This window comes from Apodemus sylvaticus, chromosome 17 (genome assembly GCF_947179515.1).
Source record: "Apodemus sylvaticus chromosome 17, mApoSyl1.1, whole genome shotgun sequence".
NCBI classification, from domain to species: Eukaryota; Metazoa; Chordata; class Mammalia; order Rodentia; family Muridae; genus Apodemus; species Apodemus sylvaticus.
This window is the reverse complement of record NC_067488.1, coordinates 64,469,880-64,496,615: the sequence shown is the minus strand read 5'-3', so window position 1 is coordinate 64,496,615 and position 26,736 is coordinate 64,469,880. Positions and strand designations below refer to the sequence as shown.

The 26,736-nt window shown below is 46.3% G+C and overlaps 1 protein-coding gene across 2 annotated transcripts in view; it reads right to left on the bottom strand.

The window, feature by feature from the left end:
- The window catches only part of Ano6 (anoctamin 6), a 176,534-nt gene extending 157,943 nt beyond the window's left edge, over positions 1-18,591 (bottom strand). The window contains exon 1 of one of the 2 annotated variants that reach the window (XM_052160235.1): positions 18,328-18,591. In XM_052160235.1, the coding sequence (XP_052016195.1) occupies positions 18,328-18,400 (73 nt within the window). In that variant the 5' untranslated portion in view covers positions 18,401-18,591. The remainder of the gene's footprint in view (positions 1-18,327) is intronic. The other variant, XM_052160236.1, reaches the window with a different exon arrangement.
- Positions 18,592-26,736: the final 8,145 nt, after the last annotated feature.

Below are 26,736 nucleotides of genomic sequence, written 5' to 3'. Positions count from 1 at the left end.
CCACAAGTGTCTCTTGCTAGGCGTCTGAGGACAGAAGATACCTGGAGCGCTTTCTTTTTTCTTTCTCCATTTTTATCAGTTCTTTGGGAATTTTATAGCATGTGTCTTGATCATAATCACCCACACTCTTTCCAGATCCACGCCCCCTTTCTTACACACCCAACATCACACCTTCCACTTTTTGTTAATGTATCAAGTAGTTTGTGCTGCCTATATACTCTTAGATGTGTGACCTTCAGGAGAAGGTAGACAAATCACTGGGGCCACACCCTTCCTTAAAAAAGAAAAAGGAGTGCTTCATCTCCCAGCACTCCCAATTGCTAATACCTGATGTCCACATACGCCTCTGCCCTGCATGCTGGAATTTTACCTGGCCTTATAGTGTGCATAAGTTGTGCAGGCTGTCTCAACTGTTATAAATTTCATACGCATAACTGACCTGCTGTGTCCTAAAAAAATTCTCTTATGTTTTAGCCGTGCACCACCTCCAACTTGTACAATATTTCTGTCAATTCTTACAAATGACCCCTGACCTTTGGGAGAAGGGCTGTGTGTGATAAAGATGGCCAATAAGGCCTGCACCCTGAGCTTGGGGGTCTCTACGTCAATCACCATCTTCTGGGTGTGTATGGAGAAGCCATCAGTTTCAATACTGTGTCCATTTAGCAAAGTCACAGAAGCGGATTCTGACCTAGGGCTGTGGCCTGTCAAGAGACAGGTGCAAGGTCCCAGTAATGGCGCCAGGTACGGGTATGAAGTCATTCTTGCTGCAGAGATTTAGCAGTTGGGAAACCACCAGAGCAGATTCACTACCAGTGGAGAAGAGCTCCAGAGCCCTTCCAGGGAACTGAGAGCCAGCCTGGCTCCTGAAACCACAGTCACCACACTCTGACAAGCCACGCCCTTCCATGTCCAGGCCAAGTGCTTCCTGTGCCCAAAGTAATTGAAACAGGAAGTCAAAAGTCAAGGAGAGAAGGGGAAGGAAAGGAGTGGGTGGAGGGGGAAGGGCTTTCTGCACTCTTCTTATCTCCACACAACACAGCAACTCAAGGGAACTCATGATGGTTGGAAAGGGCTAAAGCAACAGCGCTGGAATTCAGTTTCTAAAGGCAGAAGTGCTGGTTAAGAATTCCACAGTACTAAGCAGTACTAAGAATTCCGTAACTCCTCCTCCTCATTAATTCAGTTATCCTAGAGAGCAGATGATGTGGTCCCTTCAGCATCTAAGGGCAGTTATGGCTGTGTTCACCAGAGACTTACAAAGACCTAGAATACACTTCTCATGCAGTTTAAGGGATTCAAGATCCCTTTCCCTACCCATGTAGTCCAGAGATCTTGGGTTAAAAACATCTTCATAATACCCAGGCTTCAGAAATGAAGAAAACAAAATTGAGGCAGATAGCAACTTCTTGATCACTCTTTCAAGTGTCATTCACTATCCTAAAATTTCTATAAGTCTCCTCAAAAGCAGTTGGCACCTTTATGTGTACCCGTAATCCCAGCACTGGAAAGGTTAAGGCAAGAAGTGTTCCAGTTCATGGCTAGCCTGGGCTACATAGTGATATTCTGTCTCCAATGAGAGGGAAAAGCACCTCTGATAAGACCAAAAATGGAGGAAACTGGTAGACACAGAAAAACTAAATTCTTTACTGCAGCCTACCATGATGGGCCAACGCTACAAACACAATCTCTTTTAAAGTTTAGAACGCAAGGCCCACAGGACTCCTATAAACAAATCTATTTAGACTGCAAAAAAACCCCAAAGCAATCTAGAATAGTCATCACTCTCTCTCTAAATAATCTGTCATTGCTGGGGACACAGTGGCAAACAGACATTCACACAGCAGGAACCATGGGTGATGGTGTTTAACGATTATATGTAGAAACCTAACTAATATACAGTTAGCCTTTCTCTGTCCTCTGGATCTACATCTAGAGTTTCAACCAACCTCAAACTGAAAATGTAAAAAGCCTACACCTACTGAGCACTGAACGTGTACCTCTCTCTCTTCTTAACACTTCCCCTAAGGAATACAGCGTAAACACTGTAACAGCAAGGACAGGTATTAACAGTCTTTCCAGTGTATTTGGTCCCACAATATAGAACAGATTTACAGTATACTGTAGGTTATAATGAAAGCACCATATAACTTACATAAAGGCCCTGAACACCTGACGACTTTGATGTCTAGAAGGTCTTAAAGCTTGTCCCCCACAGATACCAAGGGATGATATACAGGCTAAAAATCAATAGATACAAACATTATTCAAAAGAATAGGAGAACTGTGACATATTAAAAAAAAAAAACTCAGGAAGTAGGATGGCTAGCTTTAACTGCCAACTTGACACAACCTAGAATCATTGGCAAGAGAGTCTTGATGAAGGGCTGTCTACAGTACTGAGCTGGCCTCGTGTCTGTGAGAGACTGTCTTCACTAATGCGGGAAGACCCAGCCCACTGTGGGCAGCACCATCCCCTAGGCAGTACCTGCGGTGGCATCATTCCCTAGGGAAGAAGTCCTGAACTGTTTAAGAGCACAGAAACCAAGCTGAACACACACAAATGAATGCGTTCATTTCTCTCTGCCCTTGACTGTGGATGTGATATAATTAACTGAAGTTCCTGCCTTAATTTCTGCACCATGATGACTTATACCCTGGACTTAGAGCAGAAATAAAGTCCTCTCCCTAGCACTAAGTTGCTTTTGGTCATAGTATTTTATCGGAGCAACAGAAACAAATCCAGGGCAGGACTCTTCCCTGCCCATTCGGAACTTCATGTGTAAGAGTTCACAAAACTTTTTATCAGTAAAGCAAACAACAGGTCACACATATGCTAGCTCTAATACAACTCTGACAATGAACCCTAAAGTTTACTTATTCACAGAATTAATTTTTTTAATTAAAAATTGACCCGGTACCCCATACACACATCCTCACATAAACCTGACCAGGTATGTCTCAGCTCTATCCAACAGTCAGGGTACGTTGCCTGTACACTGACCCACTAATAGCTATTTCCCCTCTCCTAAAACAAACAAAACCATTCAGCCCTTCACAGAAACTTCCCTTCACAGCCGAATCCATTCACCTATCTGAACTCAGAATCCAGGCAGGCCAGAGGAGAGACCCTGCAAGGAAGGAGATTTGTGCCAGGGAGGATTGAAGAAAGCAGGAGGGTGCAGGAGCAAAGTCACCTGGGAAAACAGTCATCAAGACGGGAGAGACACCTGAGCATGACAGCTAAGGAATGACCAGCCTCCATGAGGTCAAGAGTCATTCATGACTCTCCAGATCCAAATAGTTTACTAAATAATGCTGGTGGGTTTTTGGGGTTGTTTTGTTTGTTTGTTTGTTTGTTTTGGGGGTTTTTTTGTTTGTTTTTGTTTTTTGTTTTTTTTGTTTTTTGGTTTTTCTGAGACAGGGTTTCCCTGTGTAGCCCTGGCTGTCCTGGAACTCATTTTGTAGACCAGGCTGGCGCTGAACTCAGAAATCCTCCTGCCTCTGCGTCCCAAGTACTGGGACTAAAGGCATGTGCCACCACTGCCCAGCTGGTTTTGACTGAAGAACTCTTCACAGACTGAGAAAATGTCCATTTTTCATGATATAAAATACAGAAGGGAGCTTTTCGGCTACAGTTTCTGGATTGAAGCATCCACACCAAGCCACCAGCATGTCTTTTTCCATGTGTGTGTTTGTGCAACATTGGCTGTCCGGTGCACACAGAAGACTTTGGATCCCCTGGGACTGAAGTTGTGAGCCCCCATGTGGAACCTTTGGAAGCAGAGCAGTGTTCTCACAGGCTGAGCCATTTCTACAGCCACCCTCTTCCTATAGCATGTCTTTTTCATTGTGTCAGAATCATGAAGCTCAAGGTCACAAGGTCCTGGGTAGTTGCTTCTCAAGGACCCGTTAGCTGTCAGGTCCACAATCCCGCCCACCCCCAGGAGCGATATGGTTTCCCCACATGCTAGAACGCACTGGGTCTTTTTCAGGTGGTCAGCTGAAGCTCAGCCTCTCTCTCATACCATATCCCTTTGCCATCTTACATCCAATAGCCTTAATATGACCGAAGAAGGGCGGTGAAAATAAAATAACATCCATGTAATAATTTAGACGCAAGATTTCAGGTACCACCGGTGTAGCAGTTAAAGAGGAGACCTGGGTCACATCATGATTAAATCCACTAAGAGACACCAAGCAGGCAGGCCCCACTAGGTCTGCCTCAGGCAGGAGGCCGGTAGCACCATATTGGACAAGGCTTCTAAAGACACAAACCAGAGCCAGACTGAACCAGAGGACCCAAGCTGAGGAAAAACATTTCCAAGAAAGGAATATGGACACATGAGGGAATTTGGTGGGAGGCAGGCAATGGTATCAGAGCTGACACTCAAGGTTATTGCTAGGCTTGTGGTGAATGCTGAGTCCTTCAAGGCTTCTCCGGAAGAGCCAGAATTAGTTCCCCAGACTGGGTGGGGTGTGGCCCTGCTAAGAAGTGGGAACCAGAGCCAGCTCCAGGGGCAGTGTGGATGGGAGCCTTAATTTGATTCAGGCAGTTCCTAGGCCTCTGTAACTCAGGCAGAGGATGACTAATCAGCCCTAAGAAATCATGAGTCACGCAGCAGGGAAAGGGCCATCAGTGCCAAGTAACGTCTCTGAGAGCTGGGAACCCACGGGCTTGGACAACTGCAGAATCTTATATCTGGGGCCAGTGGTGAATCCTGCCTCTTCCCTTGGTGCAGGTCGGTTTTAGTTTTGGGTTCTTTGAGCTCTTCAGTTACCAGATGAAGCTAAGAATATTCATCTGAAACACGCCTTAGTCAAAATGCCAGTAAGTACTGACCTTTCGGGAAAAATTAATTTTTATACCTGACATTCTTGTGCAGAAGGAACCAAACCCGCATACATTTCTCTATGGATTGCTGTCACACCCAGAAGCATGGCCACTCAGGGACAGTGTGTGAAATGACTGTGAGTTTGAATTCAGACAGCAAAGCAATTAAAATGAATATACCTTCCCTGTACTCTCCTCCCCAACTTATAACTTTCTATATAAGCAAAGGCATTGTGTGAGTTGTGGATACGATCACAAAAATAAGTAAGACAGAAGAAGAAGAAGAAGAAGGAGGAGGAGGAGGAGGAGGAGGAGGAGGAGGAAGAAGAGGAGGAGGATTAGGAGGAGGATTAGGAGGAGGGAGAGGATTAGGAGGAGGAAGAGGATTAGGAGGAGGAAGAGGATTAGGAGGAGGAAGAGGAAGAAGAGGGAAGGAAAGAAAAGACGAAAGACAAACTTGGCTTTAAATAGAATGAAAAAGTAATGTTAGATAGCATGTTAAGATTTCACCAACAAAAGGTCTTGTCCAGATTTTCTTGTAATTCAGATACACTGGACTAATGGGAATCGATAACTACACATAGATTAATCTCCAAAAAATACCATGGGACATGAAAAGGGTCAAGCACGAAAGATTATTATACCCCCCTTGATTTTATTCACTTAAAATCCAACAGCTGGCACACTCAGTTTACAGGGTTCACTGTTTAATGTTCCCCTGGACTGCGAAAGGGAATGGGGGGCAGGGGTGGAGGGGAGTGGCTGCCACCTGAATGTGGGTGGCAGTCAGACCCAGGATTGACTCTGCCAAGCTGCACAGTTAACAGCGCATATCACTATATATGAAGTGAACTTTAAAAATCTAATCCAGAGCATCACTGGAGCGGGCTCCTGGTCAGACAAAAGCACTGCAGAAGGCAGCATTAGTCTCTCACACTCCCTGGAGTTCACGCAGCAAGAAGACTCCCATTTGGCCAGGAACCACAAGTAATGGATATAAAAGTATAAGTTGAGATGCCATTCTAGGATGGACAGCCTAATACAGGATCCTGAACAAGAGGACTGTTTTTAAACAGCAAACGAAAACCAAGTTTGTTCTCATGCCCTCCTGCCCCATGACCGGAGAACACAGCAAGCCTTAGCGTTTGCCCTTCCGGGTCGCTCTGGGTGCTCTGACTACTCACAGGGAAGAGATTCTAGAGAGATTCTCCAGCAAGGGCGTCAAGAAGAGGACCACGCTGGAGCCGAGCGGAAGTCACCTGTAGGGCTTTCCTGCCTCGCCAGACTTCTGATTCATGCTCCCAGGGGCTGGGTTGTGACTCCTAGCAAAGCCAGTTCCTCCTCTTCCCAACAAAAGTGATTCATAGACCCCAGGAGAGCAGCCAGAAAAGAGAACTGTGCTGCTGGCTGAGACTCATGCAGAAGATTCATTCTCCTCTAGGTCCCCATGCCTTTGAGGTCAAGAGAGGAACAGACTGTGGGCAGGGAAGGAACGACAGTACCCACTGTCTCCCTCCTTCCCTTGATGACACAGAAGAACTAACAGAACTGATGACTCCAAAGGCCTTAGCATCCCTTTCAAACTTACAGAAGGGAGAAGATCTTGCTAAGTTGAACTGTAAAGCCATTATGAAGGTACCTGAAGATGCAACCGTGTTTTGTTGCCTCTAACTCAAGGTAGCTATTGCAGCCAACAAACACACCAAGGAACAGTGGGGCTTAAGACTGTGAACAACCTCTACAAGGTGCATGAAAGACCATGGAAGTCAACATAAACAAAGCCTGTGCCTGACCAGTTCCCCAGGACAACTAGGCCTAGAAACCCGAAAGCACAGGCAGGGTTTCACACATTTGCCAAAAGTACATCTGAGCCTTCTCCCAGCCCTGTTTTTCAAATACGTGCTCCCCTAAGATCAGGCTATTTTTAGAACCATGAAAAGAACAGCTGCAGGGCCAACCATCCCCCAGTGAAAGCCCTCCCCCTGGGTAGTGGTGGGCACACCCAAGATTCTCTTCTCACTGTGCCAGCCTGGTTTGCTCTCCTTTCACAGCCTTTAAATATAACTTGCTGTACCCACTCGGTATGCCTGCTTTACCCTGCCAGGCGGCCCATGCGCTGAGGGTAGGGGCCATATGTCTGAGCTACTGCTCAATTCCCAGAGCAAAGACGATACCTAGCACACACAAGGCACTGAGTGGACTTTCAGTAAATGAACATAATCTTGCATGCCTTTGGCTTTCGTGGGTCACATCTAGACTACAAACTCCACCGAAGGGGCGGCTGTCTCTACCTGCTTCTGTATCCTCGGACCTCATAGAACACATGGCCTACGGGAGGTCTGCAGTACAAAGCTACCAAACTAATACAGTGAGTAAGGTGGGACCGTCCCAGGGTGCTAACATAAATGAAAGCTTGATGCATATGGATTTAAAACAAAACCAAAAACATCAGGTTTGATTTGCAAGCAGGGCTCACTGCTGGCAATCCAGGCAAGGGTTCAAAGGAACTTTCCTGGTCAAATAAGTTAGTCAACACTATCTATGACTGAACTAGCTCTTCAGGATAAGTACATGAAGCTTGAGACAAGCCAGAAGCCACAGCTGAGGCCACTGTAACGCCCAGGAAAACCATGATTACCAGACGGCTAGAAAGTCTTTGGTGTTTGCTTACCCTGAGCATGATGAAAGGCTTGTCTGCAAGTGTTCGCATCTCCTCTATGATTTGTAGGCTATAATGAGCCTGTTATAGATGCCTGTACCCAGCGGTCACTAAACACTATTTACATTTAAATTAAGGCAGGAAACGTGAGTGGCCCTCGTGGCAGAGGCTGGATTCCAGGCACTGTGACTCAAGGACAGAATTAGGCTTACACTAGAAGTTACTTCTATTAAAGGCATAAATGTCAATCAAATAACCTTAAACTCAACTCCCCTCTTCCTTCCACTTTGGTCTCTTTCACCCCAAGGGATGCAATGCCTTAGCAGTCCTCTGGGTGGTGCTCCTGAGGGGGGCAGCCTGCCGTCCAGTCCCAACAACTGGACAGAGTGAATCAATCGCCCCCAAGTTTCTCAGTACACAAAATGAGAAAGTATTGTCTACAAAAGATACAGAGCTTTCACTTTTTTTTTAAATCACTAAATCCAAAAGATTTAAGCTACAAGGGCAGTAACAAAGCAGGCTCAAGACTTCCACTTTATCTACTTGTATCTATTTGTGTCTTTAGTTTTGTTTTTAACTTTCAGACTTTTTACTGTTACCCAATGAACAGGAAATGTTAAGTCTCGTGGACCATTAAACATTTTGGACTTTTTCCTTTCCCCTACTATTATAAAACGTAAAATGATAGGAACCTCTCCTTCCAGCTTGGTGCGACGGGGCAACGGCTCCCTTTGTGTGTCTGTGATGCGCTCACCCTCAGGGGTCAGAGAAGCTTCTCTGTGCAGAGGGCAACTGCCAGTGTGGATTCATCCAAGTGCCACGAAGAATTGGCCGAGTACTCAGCCTCAGACGGAATCTCTAAATCAGTGAGTGCTCCCACCCCTGACCCAGGGGGTCCCAAGGAAGAAGGGATAGAAAGAGTGTAAAGAGGTAAAGAAGCGAGGGATATTGTAAATGACACAGCCATTACAGGCATGAACACACAGGTATGGTTACCTGCATAACACTTGTTAAGGATCAAGGCAGCCAAAATTCTAGCATGGATAAGGAGGGGCTCACAAGGCCCAAGCGGGAAGAAGGAAGGCTCATTTTCCCTTGAGGATATGGTAACTGATAGGTTGCCCATTGCTCCAGTGGATGACCCAATCCCTCTATCTAGCCAGTCAGCACTAACTGGCCTCAGTGGTTATTTAATAAGGATTGGGGAGAACCATATGGAAAGGGAACATGAGTTGAAGGGACATGTTGGGTGGTGGGGGGGTGGTTTGGAGAGGTAAGCATGAGGTATGGTCAAAATATATTTTGTATGTATGTATGGTCTTATTTCTAACACATTTTTAGAATAAAGGCTATCAAAGTGTCTGCCATATTGACTCTTTATACTATATCCTATCTTTCTTACTAAAATTGTATCAAGATGATACAACCCTGTTATGAAATGCATCTACTACTGTAAAATCTTACCTGGTTTGAAACACCTCAGTCACTAAAATTTCTTCATATTTTGGCTATGATTGGGCCAAGACCCATCCACTCTGTTCTATGTATTAATCCTCCAACTGGCAGGCCCAAGGGCTGGTTACTATTCAAAGTCCTAAATAGTATGTCAGCTCTTTAGTAATCAGTGTCTTTCTCTTCCATATTCATCAGAACGGAAGCATCAGGCGCCATGCTGCCGACTAGAGCCACGGCCCTCAGCCCTCAAGACAGTAACAGTAAGAAATGAGAAGTACAAAGCGTCAAGGGGGTGTGGAAGTAGAAGTTACTGGTTTAGGGAAAAAGAACAAACTTCTACAGAATAACCAAGAGGTAATCCTGGGTTACATACATTTAGCTAAAAACAGCTACACAAAGCACTGGCAACATTGTTGACAATTGCCTAGGGCCCAGTTGAGCAGGCCCCAGAATCCTGCAAAGCCCACCAAAATCTGAAATGCTATTACTCATTTGATATTCCCACACCTTGCATGCCGCAGCCCCATTTTACAGAGGAAGCTCACTCAAGGTCACATGGCTGGAGGTTGTCTGGACCAGACTGTGAACCTGCATGCTCTGCGTCTCTGTGTAGAGCCAGGCTAAGGCATCTGAAGATGTATGGAGACAGACAAGGAAAGACCCTAAGAAAAATGATGAGCAACTGAGAAGGTCAGGCAGCTAATCTGAGATGAAAAACCGAAAAACCAAGCAACCAGCCCAGGAACTGCTTCCGTGTCACAGGTGGCCAAAGGACAGACCCCAGGCCAGCAGAGGGCTACTGGTCTGCGTCATAGCTGGCCAAAGCATGATGTCAGTCTATACCTTTGGCCCAATAAAAGTGATGTTATCACTGAACAGATGGCAGAAATAATCTTTGAACACAGGGAAGAGTCATCCTTTCCTCTTCAACTGCAGAGGAAGTCCCTGCAGGCCTGCTCAGGTTTCACCCTCAGCTCCAGACCTCTGGATGACCAGGTCCATACCTCCCAGGATTCGAAAGGGAGGAGGATTCCCGCCAGTCCATGGCCTGGTCCCTTCTCCCTTCCAGACCCATAGATTCCCAAAGCAACCCTATAGCCCCGAAAGTCTGCGCAAAGAAGAAAACGTAGCTCAAAAGGTCAGGATCCAGATAGCCTTGAATTCTGCAAGACATTAAGAGACAAAAACACTGGAATACCGGGGACTCTCTACACACACACTGGTGGAGAACGCCAAGGCTGAATAAAGGTTAAGAGCATTTTAAACACCAGGCTGCCCATCCCCCCTCTCAGGAAGTTCCTGACGGGCTGCCCCCTCTGTAGAATGGTGAATATGATTCTGTATTTCCAGCATGAACTGTGGGATCATGCAGAGCTCCGTTCAGTAAGAGTCTCACTAGTTATCATCCTGGGTTCCTCCTCTTGTCCTGTTTCAAGAGCTAATTTATAAGAAAGGCTAGTCATGGTCTTGGGTTTTATTGCTGTGAAGAGGCTCCATGAGACCACAGCTACTTTTATTAAAGAGAACATTTCATTGGGGCTGGCTTACAGGTTCAGAGGTTTAATCTATTATCATCATGGCAGGAAGCAGGGCAGTGTGGAGTCAGACGTGGTGCTGGAAAAGGAGCTGAGGGTTCGACATCTGGGTCCACAGGCATCAAGGAGAGAGAGCCACTGGGCCAGACTTAAGCTTCTGACACCCTAAAGCTAGCCAGAGGGACAGACTTCCTCACAAGGCCACACCTACTCCAGCAAGGCCACATCTAATAGTGCCACTCCCTACAGGCCTCCGGAGGCCATTTTCACTCAGATCACCACAGTCACTTATGAGAACATCTTCTTTCTCCATTACTAGGAAGGTAGACACACACTTCTGTAAACATGGTCTGGCAGCCACCAGAGCAAGTATGTGCCACAGAGCCCACTGATAGGGCTACAATCTGCACATTTCATCAGCCATATATTAAGGAACCTACTATGCATTAACCTCTACAGCCTTTAGCTAAGTGCCCCTAAGAAGAATTATTGATGAAACATGCTTTCTGGGGTCTAGAAATCATGATTAGCCTAACTGTGAGAATATAGGGAAAACCCAGTCTTTAACTCTGCAGAAATTGTTGGCTATTGTTCCTTAACTCTCACCTTAAATACACAGGGCTGAAGAACAGCCATTGTTGGGACCGCATCCCCCCCCCCCCCCCCCAGCCAGGAAATCACTAAGCTCCTGGGTGCACATCAAGATACAACAGAAACAGGCAGCTGTGGGTCAGAGAAAACCCTCGAGTGGTATTAGAGGTGAAGAGCGGCAGTTCCCATGGCTGCCTTTAAAATGAAGAAGAGTGAACTGCAATGGAGACATTGTGACAAGACGAGACTGCAGACTTAGTGAGAAGCATGGTGCCTGATACACAGTTTCCGGGAATGGATGAGGAAGAGAGAGGATGAAAAGTACTGACTACTGGAGAGAGAGAGAGAGAGAGAGAGAGAGAGAGAGAAAGGCCTCTTCCTGGTCTAAAATCATCATCCCACATCCTCCGAGCAACACCACAGGACTGAAGGGACAGTTGAGAAGCTGGCCTCAGGTGAATACCACAGGTGCTTCGGAGCTGACACAAACTCAGATGTCACTCAAGTCAGTGTCCTTCCCTTCCACACAGCAAAGGGCAGCACGTGTCTTTATGGACTTCCTTTTCCTCCATAAAAGGTCTTCAGTCCTCTATAGGAATCACCTTTGCCCCAAAGAAAGCAAGAAACTCTTAAAATCTACTTCTTTTTCTCCTTAAGCAACATCCAAACCCACTAACTTTTACCATTTTTTTTTTTTACACAATCCTAAGAAATACTGGCTTTTTTTCTTCTCTTTCCTTTTCTTCAGAAATAGAGAATTATGTTTTACATAACTGGAACACTCAGAACCTGTCTCATAAGTAACAGAAAAAAATATGATTCAAACAAATGCAGCTATTTCAATTCAATATGGAAATGAGAGGAAAACCTTAAAACAATGTATTCTAATTGTTTTTAAAACAAAATATTTGTTGGTTTTCTTTTGAATATTTTTTCTCAAAAGTCAGCACAAGTAAGAAAAAATAAGAATGTTTAAGATCACGTCTAGGTGACAGATCCCCAAGAAGAACTCAGCAATCGCTGAGAGCATGCAAAGACAAATAATAGGTTTTTTTCAGCTATCTAGCTACAATGTTTGGAGAGATCATAGCAATTTCAATTATGTAAACAGAGTCTTGGTTTCTACAAAACAAACTTTATAAATAAGCCTTCAATTTGCATATTTGTGCTTTGTAAAAGAACACCTATTTATGACTTTGACCCAGTGGTAAAGTTGTCAAAGTTAAAAGAAATATTACAGAGAAGAGAACTTTAAAAGGTCAGTACCCTCTTTTTCCCAATCTTAACTTATTTGTATTTTTAAAAAGATGTCACAAATTGTGGAGCTTCAATGTCCTAGAATAAAAGCACTAAAAATAAAAGAAACATCTTGACTCCCCCAAAAGACTGTTTTTTGTTTTTGTTTTTTTGTTTGTTTGTTTGTTTGTTTGTTTGTGTGTTTTTGGCTGCCGAATAACTTCCTGCAACAAGATCTGTCGATTGGTTTTCAGAAATGTGACCAGGACTCCCATAAATACAGAGGCAGGGGAGCAGTCATTCGCCCTTCCACTTGTGTTCTCCAGGATGCTTCAGCTGAATGGTAGCCTCATTGCTGCTTGGCCCACATCCAAAATCTACTGTTGCCATATTCTTATGCTCTTCCAACTGCCTGCTTCTCGGGATGGGTGCCAATGAATTTTAGCTGCAAAGCTGAAGAGACAGAGCTAAGCAAAAGCAAAAAGGAGTCATAGAAATGACCCGGGCCGGGCGTGCTGCTCAGAGGTGCTGCACCGACGAGGCAATGCAAGAGGCTGGGGGTCTCTAGCAATGGCAATACCGGCATAACACCATCATTTGGCTGCATTAGATCCCCACATTCTCCGTCGTAAAATTTGCCAATCAATCCAGAGGTGCATTGCCTTGGATGAAGGTAGCTAGAGGTGTCTCTTTGATCCAAAACTAAGCTGTTTTCACATGGACTGAATGTCCTGTCTAAACTGGATCAGGTAGTTTAAATCATGTCATATGAAAATCTAAATCAGCCCTATAACAAATGCCTTGCTAAAATACCTACTATGTGAAAAACATCAGGATGAGAACAGGAAGCAGCTCCCGGTAAGAACACAGCTTTTGGTCAAGGTGTACTGGTAATGAAAAACAAAGTGTTAGCTACAGGAAAACTTTTACTAAAAGACACTCATTTCAGTCTAGTCCACTACAAACACCACCTCCCAGAGTTTAACACCCTCCTTTACCTTGGGCATGTATCATGCAGTGTTCAATCCTACTGGATTACCTCCCCAAAACCTCAGAACTAAAACCTTATCTCTAATGGAAATGTCTGTGGGAGTGCTCGACCTAAATTTCTTGGCTTCTAAAGGGGAAAAGGGAACCAGCCACACAGGCCACTGTGGCAATACCCCACCCCCACCCCACCCCACCCCCACCCTTTCAGAATAATTCTCTGAGAGCTCATTTGTCACGTACAGAACAGTAAGGGTGACAAAGAGTTGAGAAAGGCTAGGGGACATTTTGGAAAGCTGCTATTTGACTTAGAAGTTAGAATGTGGACTGCAAGTCATGACAGCGTGCAGAACTGAGCAAGGCAAGGCGGAAAGAGAAAAGATTTGGATCACAGCTTGTTTGGTTTTTAATTCTCATTCTTTTGTTAAAGAGATGCATGCATGCACACAAGCACACACATATATGCACATGAATGTAACTTATAGTAGATAAGCTGAGGGGAGTAGTGCTGGGTTTACATGGGAAAGGTTAACCCATTGCACCTTTAGGAATCACTTCTGTCTTCCCGGCCCCCGGACTGGCTCTGCTGCCCACACCACTCTATAGATAGCGTGGCTCCAGGCTTTCTCCCAGGTACCACTTCTGTACCAGGATTTCTCTCGACACACCCCTTGATTACAGCAGCAGTAAATGATAAGGGCAGTAAGGCAGGCAGCCACAAAGCAGAAGAGCTAGGAGTCTTCTTCAGATAACACAGAAGAGATCTGTACAGAGCCATAAAACCGCTAAGTGATATGTTAAATTATCTCAGAAGTGAGTCATTCATTCGGGTGTGGTGGCTCAGGCCTGTAATTGCCACACTCAGGAGGCAGAGGCAGGCGGATCGGGAGTTCAAAGCCAGCCTCAGCTACATTAAGAGCCCACAGACAGCCTGCGCATAAGAGGCTGTGTCTCCAAAATAATAAAATAAGTAAATAAATGACACACATATAATAACATGATAATAAGTAAATAATACATACATACACACATGTATACATATACATACACATACATATACATATATGCACACACACACATATATATGTCTTGTTGTAGAGATAATTAGAGCAAAGATCATGAAACACAAGAGCAGAAGAAATGAATGAAGGCTAACACACAGAAGCAAGGAACAAGGGATATGCGAATGCACTGGAGTCTTAGAGATACAGTAGCAGCATTGCCTACAAAGGTTTCCTACAGGCTTGGAAGGAGGATGAGTCTCAGGGAAAGAGAGGAATTGAGGCTGAAAGCAATGGCCCAAGCCAAAGCAACTAAGAAAAGTATGATTTCGAGGGAGAGATGGCTCAGCGGTTAAGAGTACTGACTGGTCTTCCAAAGGTCCTGGGTTCAATTCCCAGCAACCACATGGTGGCTCACAACCATCCATAATGAGATCTGACTCTCTCTTCTCGAGTGTCTAAAGACAACTACAGCGTATTTACATATAATGATAAATAAATCTTAAGAAATAATTTTGTGGGCCGGGCAGTGGTGGCGCACGCCTGTAATCCCAGCACTTGAGAGGCAGAGGCAGGCGGATTTCTGAGTTCGAGGCCAGCTCTGGTCTACAGAGTGAGTTCCAGGACAGCCAGGGCTACACAGAGAAACCCTGTCTCAAAAAACAAAACAAAACAAACAAAAAAAAAAAAAAAAAAAAGGAAAAGTATGACTTCACAGACACCACCACCCCACCCCGCACCACCCATCCTTCCCACCCCTCAGCGCGAGAGGTGGACTTATACCGGGTGTGACAGCAAGAATTGGATGCTTAGAGATGGTCCTCCTTCCTGGAACCTGGGGTCACTGCAGCCACTTCTAAACCCAAATCCTGGGAGGGACGGCCAGCTCGCTGCCAGGTGCAGGTCTCAGCCTCCCAAGACAGCTTCCCGGGTCTCCCGAGTGACGGTTGGCTCAGGATCTTTAAGATGTCTGGAGAATTCTTCCCAGGATAGGCCCTCCACGGCCCTCCAGCCTGGCATCTCTGCCCTGGAAACTCATCTATGCTTTCTGTCCCTGCATAGGCCGGACTTTCCACAGCTTAACCACCTCCTCTGCAAAGTCCCCTTTCATGCTGTCCTCCCATAGTTTTGCATACACTTCAATAAAGTCACCCTCTACAAGGGACTTTTAGTGTTTCAAGGGACCCCCATCCTGGGACAGGGGTGTGCCTTGCCCAGTCTACCACACAGCCCCCTGCACTTGGCCCAGAAGGGCTGCTCCACCGCTGTCCAGGAGGCCCAACAGACCAGGGCTGGACTGGGGGATGATTAAACATGAAACTAGACTTCGGGAAGAGATCCCATGGGTAGATAAGTCTTTCTAAGACTGCCACGCTAAAAGACGACAGAGAAATGGCCGGACCATCACCTAGAGTGGCCTCTGTCCATTTCCCAAGTGACAGACCAGACAAGCAGTATGAGAAACCACAAAGTCAACTACCAGAAACACATGGTAAACCTAGAGCTTTCCAGTGTATTCATGGGAACCTGAGTTCTTCCTCAGAACTCCCGTGTCTAGAACCACTTTCCCTTGGCCAAGTTTGAACCACAGATAACCCAAGAAAATAAAAGCCTTTTTAAACCTATCATACAAACTATAGTTTTAGATAGTATTATATAAACTATAGAGGGGTGAGAAGCACTGAAGAAATATATTATCCAAGAGCATCCACAGTCTGCCATGAAAGCTATTGCTCTCCCTTTTTTAAAGGAGGGACGGGGGCGGGGAACAAGAGAGCCAAAACATAAACGAAGGTCAGAGAACTTGTGGAAGTATAGACTCTCCTTCACCATGTGGGTCCGGGTATTGAACTCCCGTCCTCGAGCTTGGCGGCAGGTGCCTTTACCCGCTAAGCCGTCGCACCTGTCCTATATCTATCACTGTTTAAATCCAGAAGTGATGCTGGCTCGACTCACTGACTAACTGGAGGTGGGAAGTGTGGAGACAAAAGCTGCCAAGGGCAGACCACCCTCTGCATTTCCGGGCACTTGCAGTTCCGGCCATCTCCACTAGGGCACTTCTGCCTACACGGGAGTTGTGTGACTCCCTGGTAAAATTGAGCAAGCTTAAAAACAACAACAACAACAACAACAACAACACTGTGCCCCGTGGGTTCATTCATCACTGCACCTTTTGGGTTACTTCCAGTGGTCATGACGTAAGCAAACAAGGAAGACGCCATGAGAAATATACCATTTTCAGTTCTCCACGGGGCTTCATTCCACATAAGGAGTCCACTCCCGCCACTAAAGCAGCACCTAAGTATCCAACAACAGCCCGAATTAGTTCTCTAAGTATCAAGCAACAACCTGCAAGTAATTGTTTATAAAGCTTTACAAGCCGGTCTCCCAGAAGGCTGGGCTCCACACACGTGGGCGGAACACCTCTGTGATACCATCCTCTACTTAAAACGTTTTACTTTCCTTGTTTGAGATTAGCCTTAGATGATGTCGTGGGCGGGGGGGGGGGGGGGGGGGGGAGGGTGTCTCATGTCAAAGGAACTCTCCTGCTCTGAATTTTAAAGCTAAGCAAAATTCAACAGAACTTAACATCGATGCTGATTATGCTTTAAATAATTATACAACTATCCCTCTAGTGACGCGTCCTGAAGAAAGACACTCATCAAGAGCTTTACCACTACAAGATTGGAGGCAGAGGTTTCAATTACAATCTCCATTTCACCAGTGCCTCCTCTCCGGCTGTTGGAAATTAGAATTAGTTCACAATAGTCTATTAACCTACTTGAGTAACCTTCAAGAAGGCTTATAATTCTGTAGTAACATAAACGTTCATAAGCTTGGTAAAACGTTGTCTGATACAAAAATAAGTATACTCCACATTAAATTTATAACTCAATAAAGGACAAGCAAAAATTACCAGAACCTCTTTAAATATTTGTTGCCTGTCAATACAGGCTGTCTGCTATCTAAAGTATTAATCTAAATGCTGGAGGCTACGGTAAGAAGAGGCAGAGGTAGCTAACTACTTCTGCTGTTTTACTTCATGGAACAAACAGGGATCACCACAAACTAAGTCAGTCTACTGGCAGGGTCTGAAGACAGCCTATGACGCCTATCATGTAACAGAGGCTAGACCAAATTAGATTTTTCTTTCTAAATTGAAATCTGATGGCAGCCAGTGCTCACACGCAGAGCCTCTTGCTCATGTCAATTTCTATTCCTGCTTGGTCTCACTTGAGTGTCTTCCTATGGCAGACCAGAATGTCGCCCTAAGAAACTAACTGTGCTAACATGAGTGTAACTTTTTAACGCTGCTCCTATGGGTGGTATTTTATGTAAAGGGTCACTCTCTGTTCAGTCTCCCGAAACAGCAGCATTCCTACATTTTTACCTGACAACCGCCAGGTGCAGAGCATTAACTTGCTCAACTCCGGGAAATCAGAAACTTGTGCTTGACAGTGTGAGGCGCCAGGGAGGATAACCTGTGCGCACTTTTCTCCCCTACTTAAAAAAGGAATTCTACGTGCTTTCTGAGTGCCTGACAAACCGCTGTCACAAGGAAAGGCCAAGGCTAAATCTCAACGTGGAATTCCTAAGTTCGTCCAGACCAGGGAGTTACCAAATTCCGTTGATTGGTCTGTGAGTAAAACCTGAAAGGAAGGAAAAGCCACACCCAACTCCTAAATTTACTTTGTAAAGTGTTTGGAGGCCATGAGAGAGAACATTTTGACATCCAGGAGGCCAGATGGAAATGTGCCACGGTCCTCCGCCCGGCGTGGCCCCGCGTCCCTGCCCCGCGCCCGCGGCTCCAGCCCTTTTGTTCGCGTCTCTGCGGGCCGGTGCTGCGGCACAGCCTGTGGCCTCGGAGAATCCGGCTCAGGTGGGTCGTGAACCCGGGAGCAGGGGCCCCCAAAACACGGCCCGGAACGGACGCAGGAAAAAGACCCGAAGTTGCTCGGGAGCCTCGACTTCCGCGCAGAGGCTTCCACCGCGGATCCTCCCCGCCCCAGCCCCGGCCCTGGTACTCACCAATGTCTCCATCCTCATCGTCGTCCTCTTCCAGCTCCATGTTCAGCAGGACGTTCCTGGTCATCATCTGCATGTCTGCCCGAGACCGTCGCTCGGCTGCTCTCGGCTCCGCTCGGCTCCGCTCGGCTCGGGCCGCAAGCTCCGCTCAGCCCTCTCGGCACTGCCCCGCTGCGCTACGCCCGCGCTCTGCCTCAGCAGACGCCGCTGCTCAGCCTGCGACTGAGCATGCCCAGAGGGACGCCGCCACTCCCGCCCCAGATCAAACCGCCCCGGCTTCGAGGAGCCCGAGAGGAAGTCGGGCTGGGGGGGCGGGGAAGGGGGAGGGGGAGTGGCAGAGGCTGGGCGAGCCGGGCTGCGCCTGCTGGACGCGCTGCAACCGCAGAGGCAGGCCGGCTTCCAGGGACTCGCGAGGGCCTTTAAACTAATCTGCAGAATGGCGAGAAGCCACACGGTGCCCGAATAGTGAAGGGGAAACGACACACGTGTGCGCGGAGAGCCCTCTGTCCCCGCCCGAGGGAGCACTCACGGGGAGTGGTCGCGGGGTGCAGGGGATGCGGTTTTGCAAATCAGACCTCCAAGCCCCGGGACTAGGCCGAACACGTCATAGCTACGTGTAAACTCTTTAATAGGACAGTATGGGAAACTATAGTGCCAGGAAGAACAAAGAAACGAAAGGGGGAAATGACGGCAGAGAGCGAAGGAATGCGGCCCTGACAACCCAAGGACTGGGGCGCAGAAGCGGCGGGGGGACAGAGTCCTTGGGTCTGCACAGCCGTGTTAAAGACGCTGGTGGGTGGTGGCTTCTCTGCAGTGCACGAGTGTCGCTCACTCCCCGGCGAGGCACTTGCCTCTTGAGCCCGGTCCTAGTCAGTGTTCAATGACACTACACCCACTGTGTGCCTTAGTCTTTTGTACGCTTACCCTTTTCCTCTTTCGCCTCTCAGATGCTAGGAGTCCAGCCCAGCACCCCTCCCCCCACGCCGACCTACACTCCCAGCCCTCATACGGTTAATAGTCTCACGTGAAGGGAGAAAGCATTGCGATCAATAATAACGTAGGGATTTAACCACGGACATGCATTAAAAGACAGCACAAATTAGGAAGAAAAAAAAGCCAGGAACCGCTCTCCTTGCTTCTTAGGGTCCGGTTTTTACAAAAGAGGAATATTTGTAACATGAAAAGTAACTGCAGAACTCTGGAGATCTTGAGAAGATGAGGAGACTCTGTGAGAGGGAGAGAGGGAGAGAGAGGGAGGAGGAGGAGGAGGAGGAGGAGGAGGAGGAGGAGGAGGAGGAGGAGGAGCCAGTAATGCTAGCAATGCTATGGCCTGTAATGCCTTCCGACCTCCAGCCCTCCAGAGGCCGAAGCAGGGAGTTCTAAAGCAAGACTGGGCTTCAGTGCAGACTGGGAGGGATAAGAGAAGGGAAAGGATGCCTTTACTGAACTCTTGGTTACAGAGGTGTGTGGGTTGCAGGAGGAGTTTCCATGTTCGTCATTCCGCAAACGCATATGTGGTGCTTTCCGTGCGCTGTGTCCGGTACTGTTTGATGGTGGTCACTTCATCTCCCCCTAGGAGTTACCGCCACTGTTCCACCTGCGCGCCACACAGAAGAGCATCTGGTCTGCAGCCAGAGAAAGCCAGTGTTAGAGGTGGCCCCTTTGCCATAAGCACCTCAGACACTGCCTGCAGAGGTCCTGCTACCCATTTTCTTCCAACCATCCAGGTCTCACGACGACCTGCCACAGTTCTCCACAGAGGTAGACATTCTGGGTCTTCCAACGCTCTGCTGAAAGCTAATTTGTAGCTAGACAATTCTCGGGCTTGATTCTGAAATAAGTTTCAGTGAGTCATTTGGGATTCTTAAGAGATTTCAGAGATACCGTTTGCCTCCTGCATGGTGTTACAGAGGCATTGTGGTCTTTCCTGTAGATGTGACCGTTGCCACAAGGAAACTGAATTATTTACTTAGGCCAGCGGTGAGTCTATTCTTAGTACACCCCGTCTGGTACATTAATGGATGTCCTCCAGTTTTTCCCACGCAGTATTTTCAATCCATCAATATATGCTGCAAACATAATCTAAGTGATAGTCCTGTATATGACCCACAGTCTTGACCCTGGGGGGGGGGGCTCTGTAGAATTCATAGTTTGTGAGATAAAATGCTCACAGCATTACGTGGTCAGTGTATATTGCATTTGCAAAGCGTTTCCAAGCCAGGGTCACAGTCCAAATACTTTCCTACTCATTTGTCTTCAGCTGGGACGCTCTCCCTGCCCAGCCTGCAGATGGTGGTACCCCACTGGCTTCAGCCCCCTTCTCCTTCCATATAGAACTGATGCCATTCTATAGTCTTGACTATGATCTATCCCAAGAAAGGAGAGTTCTGTGGGCACCCAAACAGTGTGCTCACACAGGCCCTATATTCCAAAGCTCCTGAAAATTTAAAACCCTACAATTGCTATCTTAAGTCTCTCTCTCCTCTCTCTCTCTCTCTCTCTCTCTCTCTCTCTCTCTCTCTCTCTCTCTCTCTCTCTCTTTCTTACCTTTTTGGGGTGGGGAGGTGTTGAGACAGTGTTTCCTCTGTGTAGCCCTGGCTGTCCTGGAACTTGCTCTGTAGATCAAAGATCCGTCTGCCTCTGCCTCCCAAACCCTGGAATTAAAGGTGTGCATCACCACCATCCAGAAGGCATTCTTGAATTTCTAACTAACATTGTCTGTGAGATTTAATTTTGTCAGTGATGTCAGATGGGACAATGCCTCCGTTCACATGTAATCCCTTGTCCTGTCATTCTGGGTCTCTGTGAAATGGGTTCTCAGCAGGCAGCTGCTGTGTTCTTCAATCTCTGCCATTCTCCTGAGCATTCTTGAGACCACCATGGAAGTCTGGGCACTGGTATAGGGCTCAGGGTCGTGGTGAGGCCTGGTGACAGCTGCCCCTTACCTGGATTGCCAGTACCTCAATCACCCAGACTGAAGAGTAAGAATGTCTCACTCGTGCAGAGGCACAGAGGCTGCCATCTCAGCCACATGGATTGCAATGAAAATCCATAGAGATATACACAACTCGCCTTCTGCCCTTGCCAGTCAGACCATCAATCTATTAACTGGAGACTACACAGCTACAGAGCTTTCTTTATATGCTCTTTGAACAAAGAACTCTAACCATTAAAATATTTTAGCTGTTTTTTTTTTTTGTTTTGTTTGTTTTTTGGATTTTTTTTTTCGAGACAGGGTTTCTCTGTATAGCTCTGGCTGTCCTGGAACTTACTCTGTAGACCAGGCTGGCCTCGAACTCAGAAATCCGCCTGCCTCTGCCTCTCAGTTACCGGCGTGTACCACCACCGCCCGGCTTTAGCTGTATTTTTAATTATTGTATATGTCCCTGTGTGCATGTGTGCACTTGAGTGCAGTACCTGAGCAGGCCAGAAGAGGGCGATATGACCCTTGGACCTGAAGTTGTGATCAGCCTGATGTGGCTGCTGTACTGCTCTTAACCAAAGAGCCATCTCTTTAGTGCCCTTACTTTTTTTTTTTTTAAATCTTGTAGCTCTCGTGTGACTTTTTCTAGAGAGGCATTAGCAAGCACCTGCTTGACCCAGATGAAGAACCAAATAACAACTCCACTGGAGTCCAATATGGTGAGTCGGTGAGTGTATTGGAGTTACAGGAGCGCAGATGGCTTAAAGGCAGATGCATCACTGAAAAGCCCAACCCAGCAGGGCATCCCTAGACCCTGCTTCCTCGGCGCTCCGGGAATGACCTGTGTGCAATTCAGTAGGTCAGAATCTACTTCAAGCAGCTCAGACCTGGGAAATCTCTCTTCAGCCACTGTTACTGTTTATATAACCTTGGGGACGGGGCTTCAGAATCTTGTAAGTTTAAGAAATTTCCTGAAGATGAGGAGGCTTCCTTCCTGACTTTCAAGGAACCTCTCTCTCAGGAAGGGATGTCTGAGTGCTTCCATTCAGAGGAACTTGCTACAGGACACCACTGGCCCCTGAAAACTGTGTTCGTGGAGACTGCCGCACCTTATCTTTGCAGTCTACATCTCTGTCCACATTCCCAGATTTGAGGACACTGGACGGACTCTTGTGCCTTTCTTCTGCAGTTGAAACTTAGCAGGTCCAATCTAAGTTTACAATCTCTGCCCTCAAACTGCATGAACCTAGGAATGATCCCCGGATCCTCAAAGAAACCAATAATCTTGAGACTGGAAAACAGACAGTCATAAGCTCCGTAAGTAAGGCTTATTTTGACTCTCTTCTTCCTGTCTGCTTTAGCCAGCCCTTTGCTAACTAGTGCTGTGCTTACTTCCTGGCTACCACAGACCAAAGCTGCCTTATCTATTGCGGTATTTTAGGGAAGATCTAGAAAAACTGAAGATTAATGTATGCAATGAATGTATGCAAGATTAATGTATGCATTGCATCTGTAGGGCAAGTTCTAGGAAGAAGGCAAAAGGAATGCAAATCTTCCCAGGAGGCATAACGAAGTGGGTGTGGCCTAATGGGATGGTGAGAATGTGCCAATTAGAGCGTCAGTAAATGCATATTAGCTCAGTTTCTGCTGAGCACCTTCTTTGAAAGGTACTGGAACTAACTGTTACTGATAACATAGAGGGAGACCACTTACCAGGAGGGATAAAAGCAAGACTTTTGATATCTCCTTAAGCGGTGCTGTAATGGAAGAAAATGTCCACGAGAGTTCATGTACTGCATGAAGCAGTTCAACTTGTCTCATTGTACAAATCACTGGAAAGAGAACTCAGGGCATTAAGAATTCCATTAGAGCTGCATGTGCGGGTGTTCCCGATGCTTCAGGGGGCTGCCAGGCCAGCCGGGGCTACGCAGTAAAATCCTGCAATTTATGAAAAAGCGTGTGTGTGTGTGTGTGTGTGTGTGTGTGTGTGTGTCTGCATGTATGCATGTGTGCATTTGTGTGTATGTGTGTATATGTGTGGGTACATGTGTGTGCATGTATGTGTACATGTGTGTACATATGTGTGCATGTGCATGTGTGTGTGCATGTGTGTATATGCATGTGTGTGTGTGTGTGTGTGTGTGTGTGTGTGTGTGTGCAAACGCTACTGGTCAAGGCACAGTGCCTTATTTTTCACTGTGGTCATCATGACTACTGTAAATCTTTGGATCTTATTCTTGTGACTGAAACGCCACCACTTTATTCTTTACCTTTGTGAGACTGCACCTTTCTCTTAGTTAGGATTTTACTGCTGTGAACAGACACCATGATCGAGGCAATTTTATAAGGACATTTAATTTGGGGCTGGCTTACAGTCTCAGAGGTTCAGTCCATTATCATCAAGGAAGGAGCATGGCAGCATCCAGGCAGGCATGGTGCAGGGGGAGCTGAGAGTTCTACATCTTCATCCAAAGGCTGCTAGCAGAATACTAGCTTCCAGGCAGCTAGGATAAGGGTCTTAAAGCCCATGCCCACAGTGACACACCTCCTCCAACAGGGCCACACACACTTCAGCAAGACCCCACCTACTCCAACAGGGCCACACCCACTTCAACAAGGCCACACCTACTCCAACAAAACACCACCTTCTAATAGTACCACTTCCTGGGCCGAGCATACACAAACCATCACACCTTTTTAAATCCTACTGTGGCCATGCTCCTGCAGTCACAACACTGAGGATGCTACGGCCCAGGAATTCCATCAACCTGAGAAACAGCAAGACCCAGTTTCTATCAATCAGCAGTTCTTCAGAGAATCAATATCATGCCATCTTTGTCTTTCCACAACTCCTTGTTTTACGGGGTTTAATGTCCTCCGGTTTATTCATGTCACATTGGATGATATGTCCATCTTTTTGTTGTTGTTGTTGTTGGGTTTTTTTTTTTTTTTTGATTTTTGGATTTGGTTTCTTCGAGACAGGGTTTCTCTGTGTAGCCCTGGCTGTCCTGGAACTTACTCTGTAGACCAGGCTGGCCTCAAACTCAGAAATCCGCCTGCCTCTGCCTCCCAGAGTGCTGGGATTACAGGTGTGCACCACCACCGCCCGGTTTTTTTTCTTTCTTTCTTTCTTTCTTTTTTTTTTTTTTGGTGTCCATCTTTTTAAAGATCAATAATCACATTATGCATATGCTACAACTTCAGGTCATTTCTCGTTTAGGTTTGTTTTGTATTTGGTTTTGTTTTTTAAAATAGTCTTGCTAGATAACCCAGGCTCAACTTGAGCTTTCTATGTAGTACAGACTGGCCTCTAACTCAGGAATCTCCTGACCCTACCTCAGGATGAATGGGATTACATGCATGTGATACCACACTTGGCTTTTGACTTTCTATCCTGACTGCTACGACCAGTGCTGAACGCACCAGGGACAGCAGGTACTCTCTGACAGAGTCCATCCGATTTCTGGTCACGTGGTGTTTTTCGGTTTTTTTGGAGGAACTGCCAAGCTGCTTCCCTCGGTGGCATTACTAACTGGCATTTCAAGCAGAAGCTCATAAAGGTTTCTTCTCCTCGTCCTTGGCAAACTTTTCCTTCTGTCTTTTTAAACAATTGCCGTTCTAAAAGATGTGAGCTCATTTTAATTTGCCTTTTTACAAATGTTTATTTTGTTTAGATCAGAAATGTTTCGTGCGCCTGTTGTGTCTGTGGGCTTTCTTTTGACAAATCCCTGTTGTTGAGGTCTTTTGCTTGTTTTATCCACTTTGGGTCTTACACCTGAGTCTTTGAACCATTCTGAATTGATTTTGGTACGTGAGGTGAGATGTGGATCCGAATTGCCTTTGATTCTTCTGCATATACAGACGGACATCCGGTTGTCCCAACAGCACTCATTAAGAGATTAACATTTCCCAGTGTGTGTTCTTCACGTGTTTGTTCAAAATCAATTGACTATAAGTATGTGGATTTATTCCAGAGATTGTTATCTGCTCCACTGGTCAGTGTGTGGTCCATTGACTGTAAGCCTACGGGGAGATCTCTATTGTATTGGCCAGTGTGTGCTTTGGTTTTGTAGCAGTCACACTGTGGTTTCTGCTGGCCCGGAGCTCATTACGTCGACCAGTGTGGGGGTTTGAATGAGCAATGGCCTTCATAAGCTCAGGTATTTACACACGTGGTCCCCGGATGAATATATCTTTTGGTGGAGGTTTTAGGGCCCCCTGAAGGGTGGGGCTTGCTGGAGTGGGAGTCTGTTTCACTGGGGTCATGCACTTCGAGGGTGTGCGACCTCTCTGGCTTCCAGTTCACTCCCTCTGCTTCCTGTCAGTTGAAGGCGCCATCTTACGCCCCCCCAACATTCTGCACTGTCCCTCTGGAACCAAAGCAGAAATAAACTCTCGCTTCTGTAACATGCTTGGGGTCATCGTGATGGCTGCTCTTGGTTGGCCCGACTACATCTGGAATTAACTCAAAAAATGGGGGGTTACACCTGTGAGGGATTTCTGCTTAATTTGGAGTGGAAGATCTACTTCTAATTCATATCTTGAATCCAGAAGACACGCCTTTAATCCAGACCTAATCCGGGCCACACCTCCAGCTGGAAGGACGCGAAGGAAGGGAGCTTTGGCTATTTACCAGCTTGCTGCCAGGTCCTGTCCCCCGACTGGCATTGGAGCTGCTGCTTCAGGAGTCCATCGTCTAATAAAGACTAGCTGAGACAACTAGCCTCAGGATTCCTGGGCCTTCCATCGGCAGACATCCATTGTTAGATTAGCTGGACTGCAGCCTGTAAGTCATAATAATAATAATAACATATACACACAATATATAGAGAGAGACAGAGACAGAGAGACTCAGCCTATAAATTGTTACTCTAGAAAACCCTGACTAATACAGTCACATTATTTTTATCACAGCAATAGAAAAATAGTAATGCAACCAGGATGGCCTCAAACTTGGAGCAATCCTCCTGCCTCTACCTCTTAAGTGCTGGGATTGTGGATGGGAGCTACCAAACCTGGCTCTTGTTTTGTTTTTTAAGTTAGTGGAAGGAGTGTGTGTGGTTGGGATTTTTGTCATCGTCGTTGTTGTTTGTTCGTTTGTTTTTCTGACTGCTAGGGAATGAAACCTGGTATTATGTTCACATGTGTTCTACAATTGAGTTAGTCCCAACCTCAGAAGGAGTACATTTTTATAAATACAGTCAACTCATAGAACTACCTAAGCTGCCTTTGCACCTTTATCTCATTTGCTGAGCCTTTACCGCCTACACATCAGGACTATTTATCCTTCTGTCCTTTCAGAGAGCGTTTACTGACCCCTGGACTATGCTGTCCTTTCCCTGACACACTGAGATGTTTCCTCATGCGAATAATCTACAAATAGGCAATCGTGAAGAACCACTAAATGATATGTTGATCTTTTTTATTCAGTATTTTCAACAATTACACATTTCTCTTTAGAGATGATTGAGGAAGAAATTGCAAGACTT